At 41.2% G+C, this 12,252-nt stretch overlaps 2 protein-coding genes across 4 annotated transcripts in view; one reads left to right on the forward strand and one right to left on the reverse strand.

Annotated features, from left to right (window-relative positions):
* rmi2 (RecQ mediated genome instability 2) overlaps nt 1-5,366 on the forward strand; it is a 66,735-nt gene extending 61,369 nt beyond the window's left edge. Inside the window, exons 3-4 of one of the 3 annotated variants that reach the window (XR_009513887.1) lie at nt 1,198-1,382; nt 3,387-5,366. Coding sequence is in view for 2 of the 3 variants with exons in the window: in XM_059979210.1 (XP_059835193.1) it covers nt 3,387-3,431 (45 nt within the window). In the remaining variant the exon portion in view is untranslated. The remainder of the gene's footprint in view (nt 1-1,197; nt 1,383-3,386) is intronic. The other 2 variants (XM_059979210.1, XM_059979212.1) reach the window with 2 other exon arrangements.
* The window catches only part of si:dkeyp-72e1.9 (syntaxin-binding protein 4), a 123,190-nt gene that overhangs the window by 24,521 nt on the left and 86,417 nt on the right, over nt 1-12,252 (reverse strand). The window contains exons 14-17 of the mRNA XM_059979208.1: nt 11,062-11,189; nt 10,648-10,740; nt 2,913-2,978; nt 2,582-2,773 (exon numbers count right to left, since the gene is read on the reverse strand). Coding sequence (XP_059835191.1) covers nt 2,582-2,773; nt 2,913-2,978; nt 10,648-10,740; nt 11,062-11,189 — 479 coding nt within the window. The remainder of the gene's footprint in view (nt 1-2,581; nt 2,774-2,912; nt 2,979-10,647; nt 10,741-11,061; nt 11,190-12,252) is intronic.

Genomic DNA, 12,252 nt, shown 5'->3' on the forward strand with positions numbered 1-12,252 from the left:
CTTTGGATTCCTCACACAGACCTACTGGCTGGTAGGTTAATTGGTCATTGTTAATTGTCCATGATTATTCTTGGATTAAATTGGGGGATTACTGGGCAATCTAGCTCAAAGGGCCAGAAGAGCCTAATCCATGAGGGAGGGAGGGAGGGAGGGAGGGTGGTAGGTAGGTAAATGATTTGAATCAACAGGTTTTTTTGACTTGAATGTTACTTAATATCTTAAATATCATTATTTTCAATTAGCCTCATTTTACAAAGACAATGCTGCCACCAAACTTGTTAATGCTATGGCAAAATTGGATAAAGTAGCTCTTTTGGACCAGAAATGGACAATGCATTGCCAGGTATTTAATAATTTTCTTTTGAGGTCGCACAGCTCCTCAGTAAAGATGCCTGCTGAGCTAAATCAGGCCAGCCGGAGCCTCTGACTCTCCATAGGCAGTGTTTTATCAAATTGTGGTCTGGTAGTTTGCTCATTGTTTGGGAATAAAGGTCCTTTTAAGTTTCCAACAGGGTGAACAGGAAATACAGAGTCGTCACAATCTGGAAGTGGCTTAATTAAAAGTGGTGCCTGAAAAGGGCCCTTTGTACTTGAAAATAAGATCATAAACCATATCCCCCCCACATCATGACTGATTTGCCCTGATAAAGTCAGCGCTAAAGCCAATTAGTGTACAAAATACTGCTGGAAATTCAGGTAATTCAGGTGTTAATTCAGGTAATGAACGTTGGGCGCCACAGTAGTGTAGCGGTTAGCACAATGCTATTACAGCTCAGTGCGTTGGAGTTCAGAGTTCAAATCCAGCACCCTCTGTAAGGGGTTTTGTACATTCTCCCTTTGACTGTGTGGGTTTTCTCCGGGTTCTCTGGTTTCCTTCCGCAGTGCAATGATGTACCGGTTAGTGGGTTAATTTGTCATTGTGATTTGTCCTGTGGCTAGGCTAGGGTTAAATAGGTGGGCTGCTGGATGGCATAATTCATTGGGCCAGAAGGGAGTGTTCCGCGCTGTATCTCTAAATAATAAATAAATAAAATGTTTCTTTTTGTTCCTGCTTGGTACCTTTGGATGTATATTTCCTAACGTGTTTTGTAATTGCAAGGTGTTAACATGCGATGAAAAGTAACGGGCCAGGACTGAGTCAGTTGTGAGCTGTCTGCACTTGTCATCGACTTCTAAATAAATTTCATTCTCCATTAGAGGAATGTGGATAACCACATTGGCAATTAACTGGATCACTTGTGACAAGATCACAAAAGTCTACACAGACATAATAACATCATGGGGGATGACCCTTTACAGAGAAGGTGCTGGATTTGAACTCTGAGCTCCAACGCACTGAGCTGAAATAGCATTGCACCAACCGCTACGCTACTGTGGCGCAGGTAAGAGATTAAGAGAATGAGTAAACACATAAACTATGATCATTGTCTTAGGTAGAACTGTCAAAGCAGTAACACTGTTTGTATATTTCTGACTGTGCCATTTAAAAAAACAAAAAGATCAAAGTATTAAAACCTTTAAAAATTTTGAATGTAAACTAAAACTGAAATAATTAAAAAAAAAAATAATTAACCAATATCCTTGTCCCTTACATCTACTCTCCTCCTTTGGAATTAAGGGGGAATGGTCATTGTACTAGTGTAAGATTCTTGTGCAGATTAGATAGTGGGGAATTAGTGTCTCTTCAGGCTTCCTGATTGAGGAATGTAACATCAGAGTTCAGCCAAAGAACTAGCAGTCGCCTTGGCTCAGGCACCATGAAAAGGGGATGGTGGAGACAGGTCCTGTCGTACGTTTGGATAGACTCTTTGTCATAACAAAAATAAAATTGAAGCGCTACATGAAAAGTAAGGCATGGGAATAATGTGATTATCTTGATTATCTTGTGATTTTTGTGTTTTAATGATTCTATAAATTCAAATTTTTCATATAACTTCAGAATCAGGGAGTTAAAAGAAACTGACAATAGACAATAGATGCAGGAGTAGGGCATTTGGCCCTTCGAGCCAGCACCGCCATTCAACGTGATCATGGCTGATCATCCACAATCAGTACCCCGTTCCTGCCTTCTCCCCATATCCCTCGACTCTGCTCATGGTAGCTTCCCAATTATCCCTAATGTTCTACATTAAAGGATCAAGACTCTCACAGGTGGTTAAATGTTAGGCAAATTTCTTTATGTGGTTAGCGTTAAAAACATTGGCAATGTTTACAGGAAATGTGTATGTTTAATTCTTTTACAATAATGTTTCCTCTGAATGTAAGGTCTTTAATTTTGTTAAAAGGCATCTACCACAGGATTACTATATTCAATCAGAAATGATTGATGTGATGTCACATGACATTCGTGTATACATTTCATGAAATGAAGAACTTGCAAACTGTTTTGCACACAACATCCCAAATCTTCCATTCCAGCAAACTTACCAGGTGTTGGGTGAGCTAGAAGGGGTGGGGTGGTGGTCCTTAACATAAATTTCAGACCCAGCAAGTTTTCATGTTCTCAGGTCAAACAAAGAGAATCACTTCATTCCCACCCACGTGCATTTAGCTATCTCACAACAGTCAGAATACAACTCGCCTTGGAAACTTCCGCACGATCCTTCTGCCGTTTCTCTGCCAGCTGAGTTTTGAGGTCTGTGATCTCAACTTCCAGAAGACGGATCACCTCCTCATAGTCCTGCTCAGCACTGAGAGCCTGGTGCTGGACAGAACTGGCCAACTGCAACTTGCTCTGTAAAGTCCTGTTTTCCGTAAGTGCAGCTGTTGCTTTCTGCAGGATTTGGAAACAGAGAGTTAGCTCTTGCAATGCCGTTCTTCGCCTCTAAGGCAATATGACTCATAGACTTCCCAAACACGCAGCTTGTGAATGACAGTTCTTCTCCATATCTGCAGCCTGAAGTCACACTCACCTGAGAGAGCTGTTGAAGCTCATCCTCTAGTGATTTCTTGCTCTTCTCTGTCTCCTTGATGAGAGCCTTAAAATGGCAAAGGAAGACTCAATGGGACACAGGACTTGGTTAGCTACATTATTAAAAATACCTACCTTGAGATTAATTAATTTACAAAATTGTGAACATTGAATGAAATAATTAACATCTGAGATGGATGTGAAACATTTCATAACCCTATTTGGAAGCTCACATAGCTCACCTTAGTCAATAGTTATCCCTTGGTCAACATCACTAAAAGTTAGGATGTAACTATGTACATCATTGTTGCTTCTGGAATCCCATATTAGAATCAGAATCAAAATTGGAATCAAGTTTATTATCAGTGACGTATGTCATGTAAAATATGCATATATTTTACTTCTTTTATGACTATAACATTTGCTTTTTTTCGACACCATTTCACTGATTAAAACTCCCTTTGTTTGCCGACAGAAGCTACAAGGGAGATTGAAACATCGAAGTGAATGCAGAAGGTGAGCATGGCTGCCTGCCTTTTGATTGCTGAGGATCGCTCTGCTACACTACCTGAGAGGGGAGAGCCCGCTGCTGGGCCTGGAGAATGTTGCACAGCCTTTCTGCATTTGGGATGTGGAGTTGGACTATAGACTTCTTTTTCGGTCTTATTTTTTTTTCGTATTTTGTGTTTTTTGCCCAACCTCCCTAATTTTTTTGTAGGGTTGGGGATTTGCGGGTCAATGTGCCTGTCCCATTTTGTTCACTTTTTTGTGGGAGGAGGTATTTGGGGGTTGTTGTGCCTGTTCTATTATTGTTCACTTTTTTGCGGGAGGAGGTATTTGGGGGTTGTTGTGCCTGTTCTATTATTGTTCGCATTTTTGTGCAGGGAGGGAAGATTTAGGGGCTGATGTTTGTGCCTCCTTTTATTTTCTTTATTGGTTTCATGCCTACCTGGAGAAGAAGAATTTCAGAATTGTATACCTTGATAATAAATAAATGAACCTTTGTTGTTTTGTAACAGTGATATAGCACAATACATAACAAATTACAAATAAGAAATATAAAATAATAAACAAATAAGTAGTGCTAAAAGAGAGCAAACGTTAGGTAGTGCTCATGGGTTCAGAAATGCGATAACAGAATGGAAGAAGCTATTCCTGAAACGTTGAGTGTGTATCTTCAGGCTCTTGTACCTCCTCCCTAATGGTAGCAATGAGAACAGGGGATGTCCTGGATGATGAGAGATCTTAATGATAGACACAATAGAGAGAGATGTTTATTGTCTCAAATTGCACAGACACAGACAATTAAGAGTCAACCACATGGCTGTATCTGGTATCACACAGAGGCCAGAACACGTAAGAATTGCCACTTCCCTTTACTTAGGGATACCAATGAATTAGATGGGTTTTACAAAAAAAAAAACCAGTGGTTTCCCAGTTATCAGTACTGATACTAGTTTTTTTATTTAACTGATGCATTTATTTCATTACTTGAATCCTAGCTGCCTTAGTGGGATTCAAACTCATAAGTCTGGATCAACAGCTGGGCTGTGAATACCAAGTTCTCTCCCCTTGTTCTCTTATTTCTGTTCACAAGTTCTGGTTCCCCTCTCACCCTTCTCTTCTCCTCACATCTCCCTCCTCCTTCCCTTCTTTCAGTGGTCCATTGTGCTCCCCTACAAGATTCATTCTTTTTCAGCCATTTACCTTTTCCACATCTTCTGCATTCTTACTTCATTCTCCCACTCCCCACCGAACCCACCCCTCTCCTGGTTTCACCTACCACCTGCCAATATGTACTCCTTACCCTTCCCTGATCTTCTTATTCTGGCTTTTTCCCTCTTCCTTTCCAGCCTTGGTGAGGGATCTTGACATGAAATATTGACTCTATTTCTCTCCATTGATGCTGCCTGACTTGCTGTGTTTCTTCACCATTTTGTGTGTGTTGCTGTGGATTTCCAGCTTCTGCAGAATCTTGTGTTTTTGGGCTGAGAATCCAGTAACTTAACCACTAGGTAACTAATGCATGGTTAACCACTTCTCTGTGCCCAATACATGGTTAACCACTTCTCTGTACTGCAATAACATCCATTCTTTTCAGCTATTTTGGAGTTCATGATGTCCCTGTATAAATGTTTACATTTTATTGTTCATTTTGTGCAGTGGTCATTGCTTATGATAAATAAAATTAAAATGTTTAATCTTTGTATATTTTCTCTCATTTTCCCTTCACTATACCAAACCATACATTTGCTCCCAATAACTGAATGATAACACTACAACAGCAATAATAATAATATGTAAAATTGTCAGTGGAAGCAATGGGAGGATTTAGCTGAGAATGGAAGAGCGTGCCAAGTGTAATTCCTCTTTTATTTTAGAATCAGATTCAGATTTAGTATCACTGATTTATATGACATGAAATGTATTGTTTTGTGTCTGTAGTACAGTGGAAGACATTCAGTACTGTGCAAAAGTCTGAGGCACACATATATAGAGCTGGGGAGTCTAAGACTTTTGCAGAGTACTGTAGTAACTTTATGTATTGCACAGTATTGCTACTGCAAAAAAATAATTTCATGACATATGTGAGTGATTATGAATCTGCTTCTGATATGGGTCTCCTTTGTGGACTGAGAGTGGGAGGGGGCAGAGAGGGAGCAATCATGGTTGGGAAAAGGGGAAGGGAGAGGGGAGGGAGTGGGAAGCACCAAAGAGGCATCCTGTAATGATCAATAAATCAATTGTTTGGAATCAAATGACCTTGTCTGGCGTCTCAGGGCTGGGTGTGTCTGCACCCGCACCACTCCTCAGCCTTGGCATTCCTTCTCTGCCACCTGTCCTACATCCCTCCTGTGGCACTCCATGCTCACCATTCCCAACGTCCTTGGCTTCAGCCAGATTTACAAACTCGCTGTCCATTCCACACTGACAAATATAGTGCAGTGCAAGAATACTATATATAAGTGCCTAAGGCTTTTGCACAGTACTGTAAAATTAATTTAAAAAATTTAAAAAGTGCAAAATAAAGGATTAATGAGGACCATTCAGAAATCTGGCAGCAGAGGGAAAGACACTGGGTCTTCATGTTCCCGTACCCCCTCCCTGATGGTAATAACAAGAGGAGGCCATATCCTGGATGGTGAGCATCCGTAATGATGAGTGCTGCCTTCCTGAGACACCAACTCTCGACTGAAGGGAAGGAATGCCTGTGATGGAGCTGACGGAATCTATGACCGTCTGCAACCGCTTGCAGCCTGCGAATTGGAGCAGCAATGCAACCAGCCAGAATGCTCTCCACTATATCTATAGAAGCTTGAAAGAGTTTTTGCTGACATAATAACTCATCTCAAACTCCTAATGAAGTAGAGCCCCTGGCCTTCCTTCTTCATGACTGCATCAACATGTTGAGCCCAGGACAAATCCTCACTCACGGTGGTGTCCAGCACCTTGAAACTGCTCACCCGTTCCGCCGCTGGTGTGTATTCTCCCAGCTTCCCTCTCTGGTGTCCACATTCAGTTTTGTGGTTTTGCTGATGTTGTGTAGAAGGTTGTTGTGACACCGCTCAGCCGATCTGCGTCACTCCTGTACCCCTTGTCACCGTCTGAGTTTTTAACCAAAACAGTGGTGTCACCTACCAATTCAGTGTCGGTGTTTGAGCTGTGCCAAGCCATAAGTGTAGAGAAATGGCCTAAGCACACATCCTTGAGTTGAGTCTGTGCTGATTGCCAGTGAGGAAGAGATGCTATCACCAATCTACACTGACAGTGGTAACCTGATGAGGAAATCAAGGATTCAGTTGCAGAGGGAGGTACAGAGGCCCAGGTTTAGAATCTTAGTGATTAATACTGGGGGAGATGACGGTTTTGAATGCTGAGCTGTAATTGATAAATACCAGCCTGACATACGTTTTGCTGTTGTCCAGCTGCTGAAAAGAAGAGTGGAGAGCCAGTGAGATTTCATCCTCTGTTGACCTGTTGTGGTTGTAGGTGAATTGCATTTGGTCTGGGTCCCTGCCCAAGCAGGAGTTAATTCTAGCCATGGCCATCATGTTTAACTGGTCAGTAGAAGGTCTGGACTCATTGTTAGTACTGATAACTGTGAACCTAAATTGAAGTGTGCAGCTTATGTGATACAATCTCAGGTCCTGGAGCCTCCTCCATGGTAGTTGTAGGAATTGCTTCTGGGACTGCAGGGAATCATGTCAAGATGGCCAGGAGAACAATGTTTCCTCGGGTAACATCTCCCAGTTAGCAAATCTCTCCAATTATTTCACTTTTTCTATGCCTTCTGCTTGTTCTTTTTGTCTTGTTTGTGTTACAGAAACTGTTGGAGCCTGCGATGTACAGTTTGGAACTTGATCAAAGTTTTCACTGCTATGCTGTGTCCCGAGAACTGGCTTGTGGAGATTAGAGATGGGGGACCAAAAGGACCGAGAACATGAGCTAACTCATGAAAAAAAACCCAAAAAGACAGGATGTGGGGTCATGAACAACTCCATCTCGAAGAGGAGAGGGAGACTGAAGCATCAAGGTGAATGTGGAGGGGGTCAACAGTCACTCCTAACAGAGCTGGTCAGCAGCCAGATGGGTGCGTTTGGCCCCCGGTCCAGCAGCGTTCGGACCTGGGTTGGTGGTCGCTCTTTATGGAAGGACTGAGTTCTTGTGGCTGCTATCCTCGTATGCAGATGAAAAGATGTTTCCAATATTCTGTTATTTATGTGATTTTTGGACTGTGCTTTATATTGGTTTCCTTCAGTTTTTTGGTGTTTTCTTTCTTGTCGGTGGGTGATCTGTTAATGTTTTTGAGCGTTGGGGCTTTGGTGTTACTGTTGCTGTTCTCTTCAGTGAATGGGGGGATCAGGGATTGTTATTGTCATGGTTCCTTTCTATGAGTGAAGGGATTAGAGTCTGTTATTGTCACGTTTTTTGCTGCAGGGGGTTGGATTTTGGGGTCTGCGAGTTTTGTTTCTTTTCTTTTTCATGCCAGGGTGGGGGAGTTGATGTCTTTTCTTTCATCAACACCAATGGTCTTTCTGTATTTAATGGCTATCTGGAGTAGACAAGTTTCAAATTTTTATTGTACATGCATACTTTGACAATAAAATGAATCTTTGAAGTGGTTCGGACAGCTCCAGACACCTTTCCTCTGGGTGTGTTGGCATCCTGAATAGTGCATGGCAAACTTCATTGTACAATGTGTGAGTACAGTGCCTGACGTCACCATTTCCTTTGCCTTTTGGAAAGCCAACATTGCCAATTCTTCCCTCTTTGTAGAAATGAGTTCGAGGGATGGAGCACAGTAGCCAGGTTTGGCAGGAACCTGTTATAGTGATTGACAAATCCTGAAAAGGATCACAACTGAGACATATCCTTTGAGGCATCCACCACCGTTTGAGTTTTCTCAGGACACTTGTGTAATCCTCGTGCACCTGTGGTGTGATCACAGTAAGTGATATTTGATTTAAAGAATTCACACTTGTTGTGTCATGCTCAGAGCCCATAGCCTTCTAATCTTTTTAACACTGTCTTGAGATTTTGTAGATGTTCCTCGTCACCCACACCAGTAACAATGGTGTCATCCAGGTAACACTGAGTGCATGGGCAGCCTTGCAGCACCTGGTCCAGAGCTTTCCGCTAGAGATGGTATAAGGAACTGGACAGGCTTTGAAAAACTTGGGTGTGGCATTTTCATTTAATACCATTTATGTTTGAATTCCCATTTAGACATATTTGAATGCTTTCTTGTAAGATGCCACAAATTAAATGATCTGTCAGGTCATCATTAAGCCCATCATTGAACTGACAATGCTCAGACAATCTTTTCAATTCAGTCACGTACGCTGAAATTGTTTCCTCTTTCTTTTGATTCTGCTTATGAAAGCTAAAGTGTTTGCTGTCAACAATGTTTCTGCATTACTTTCATGATATCAGCAAATCTCATTTCAGTTGGTTTGGTTGGAGAGGTTAAACTTCTAAGCAAACTGTTTGCTTTTCTACCCAATGCACTCAGCAAAACTGCCGTTCACTTTTCATTAGCTTTTTATTTGCTTCAAGCGTTTATCTTTCCAATGTAGCCAGCTACTTCTGCTATTTATTTATTTATTGTTATCCTCATCCTCTTCTCACTGTTTATGCAACTGTGATTCATCCATTTTTTGCCCTTTTTTTTAACTCAACCATCTTTCACTTCCTCTTGTGAAGAAACAAACATATTGCACCTTAAAAAAAAACCTCAAATGTCTCACTGCGCTTCCACATTTTTGGATTTGTTCATAACTTACTCATCACCACTGTTATGTTTTGTAACTCCAAAACATAAAAGTAACTGAAAGATAGATCAAGGAGCCAGGGAATGCATGTCTTAGTTTTGTTTTTACTTTAGTAAGGAGTGCACTTATGACGTGGTGACATAATGACGTATGCCATTCACGTTCTTTTACATATAACCTGTAATGAATTATGTAAACAACAAAGAAAGCTGAATCAAACAATATGTTTACAACATTACTCAAATATTACTGAAATATTAATTACTCAATGGGGAAATCTAGGAGCAGAGGGAACAGCCACACAATACAAGGACATGCCTTTAGAACAGAGGTGAGGAAGGAGGTATTTCTTTATCCAGATGGTGTTGAATCTGTGGAATTCATTGCAACAGATGGCTACGAAGGCCATGTCATAGGGTATATTTAAACTGGAGGTTAACAGGTTCTTGATTTGTAAAGGTGTCAAAGGTTATGGGAGAAAGCAGAAGAATGGGATTGAGAGGGATAATAGATCAGCCATGATTGATTACCAGAGCCGACCTGATGGGCCAAATGGCCTAATTCTGTTCCTATGTCTTATGGTCATAGGAATGATCTGATCTGATATGACATATTTAACATTTTAAAATCCAAGTTAAGGCCAAGGTGGGCAGGGTCAAGATAGGACACAATTTTCAGTTTGGTCTGAGCTCACAGACTGTTAAAACAGCTGGAATTAAGAAACTGAGAAGTATTTTAAAATTATTAAAATGATTCACATTACTGAAAAATTAAAATATTTAATTTTAAAAATGAAAATACTTAAAATCACTGTACTAGAAACACTGATGTACATTTAAAATAACAATTCAATAGTTTAAATCAACTCTATGTATTCAACTAAGCGAAACTACCTAAAATATCTCTCATTCACATGATCAGCACTGCTCTTCTCCACTGCAGTGTGTGCAGTTTCACAATTTGCACTTAATCTCAGTTCATTGCCTAGATTTCCTTGCTTAACTGGTAGAAAAACTGCAGGAAATTGTGATTCTGAGACTGGATTCCTTGAGGAATCCAATGTTAAGGCACGGTCAGAGTAACTGCTTTGGGATGCTTTGGGATGGTTAGGACTGTGAGTCGGGTGCTCAGAAGTGATCTGGTTGTCAGTCTAGTCTTCCCAGCAAAAGGAATTGTACACCATCCTCAGTTGTAAAAATCATTGGAATATAATCTGTGTTCCTCATTACTGCTGGGTCAAAAATCTTTATCTAGCTGGGTCATCATCATTATGTAAGTGGCCTCACCACAGGAACATAACAGTTCAAGGTGACTGCTCACCAACTGTCTTCTCAAGGGGTCTTAGGATTGAGCAATGGATGCTGGCCTTGCTACTAACTCCCACATTCTGTGACTCAAACTCAGAAAGAACAGAATTGTTCCACCATCTCTTTGCACCACATCCTCTGTATAAAGAAACCTCACCTTCAGTTTCTTCACTTCCTGACGTAACTCGGTTACCTCTGTCTGCAGATGTTCCAGATTCTCTGACTCACAGGAGGTGACAGAGCTAAATATCTAAAATGTACGGGGTGAAACAGAAACAAAACTTAGATCTTGATATTGTATTGCACAAATAAATCTGTGAGGATTCATTTAGAAACTAATGGGTTCAATGGGCATCTTAAAGGGGTCACTGCTCTATTTGTAACTTCGAGAATAAATAGAATCTAAAATAGTATATGCGTTTCTTACTTTGTTTCACAGGAACAAAATCTATTTTGAGCTGAATGCTAGGGCAAGGAGCATATTAAACAAGGAGATAGAGGTTGAAGCAGTGAGCTTTAAAAAGGGAGATCTAAAGTTTGAAGTTAGCCAGGTAAAAGCAGTATTTCTTACCGGAGATTGGAAAGCTGTTGTATCCAAAATATTTGCAACTTCATGAGGGTAAAACATCAGGGAACTCTGACTAAGGCCGACATCTTCTAGTTCCTTTGGTAGTTTATTCCTTATTGCATGCTCAAAATCTGTATAGAGTTCATTCAGGGTTATTATGGGCCAAGAGAGATGGCAACCATCCGCACCTCCATCAGCCAAATCCCAGTTCCCAAACTAATGTAAGAAGCTCCAGTCCTTCCCGTCCCTGAAAGGTTTCGTACCCAGCAGAGGAGAGAATATTGTGTTCTCTTCTACTCTACCCCCTGAATTGTTCAATACTCGGGGTCAGAGCTGAACACAACATGCACCATAGAATCATGCCTTTCAAGAACCAATTACACTAATTCTTCACTGATCTCGTTCTATTCTGCCCATACTTCCCTCAGCTTCCCTCCAGTTCTACCACTGACGTACACACCAGGGGTAACTTGCAGTCAGTAGGTCAGACCTGCACGATACCTATGAAAAGACCAAGGGTACAAAGAAGGGCAAGACACCAGTGGCGGGAGTAAGAGTGAACGTGTGTGTAGAAGTGTGCTGCATGACTGCGTGAGAGTGTAACTGTGCTCTCTGAAAGAGTTTGCAGTTATGTGTGGTGGTGGTTGAGTTTGCCTAAGCGCTCATGAATGCTGACTTATTTGAAGCTGTTATATTTTAGTGCAGAATTTCAGCCCATGGAGAAGGAAGCTATGACAAAATAGTACATTTGATAAGCAAAGGGATCTCCGGGTCCAAGTCCATAGTTTCCTGAAAGTGGCTAGACTCATTGGTAGGGTGGTTAAGGAGGCAAATGGCATACCTGCCTTTATTAGTTGAGTCACTGAGTTCAAAAGTCAGGAAGTTATGTTGCAGCTTTGTGAAACTCCAGTTAGTCTGTATCTGGAGTACTGCATACAGTTCTACTTGTCCCATTATAGGAAGGATGTCGAGACTTTGGAGAGGCTGCAGAAAAGGTTTACCAGGATGCTACCTAGATTAGAGTGCATGTGTTATAATGAGGGGTTGGACAAACTTGGGTTGTTTTCTCTGGAATGGCAGAGGTTGCAGGGAGATCTGATAGAGTATATAAGATGATGAGAGGCATAGATAGATTAGATAGCCAGTATATTTTCCCCAAGTTTGTAATGCCTGACACCAGAGGGCATACATTTA

Source organism: Hypanus sabinus, chromosome 9, assembly GCF_030144855.1.
Source record: "Hypanus sabinus isolate sHypSab1 chromosome 9, sHypSab1.hap1, whole genome shotgun sequence".
In the NCBI taxonomy this organism is placed as follows: Eukaryota; Metazoa; Chordata; class Chondrichthyes; order Myliobatiformes; family Dasyatidae; genus Hypanus; species Hypanus sabinus.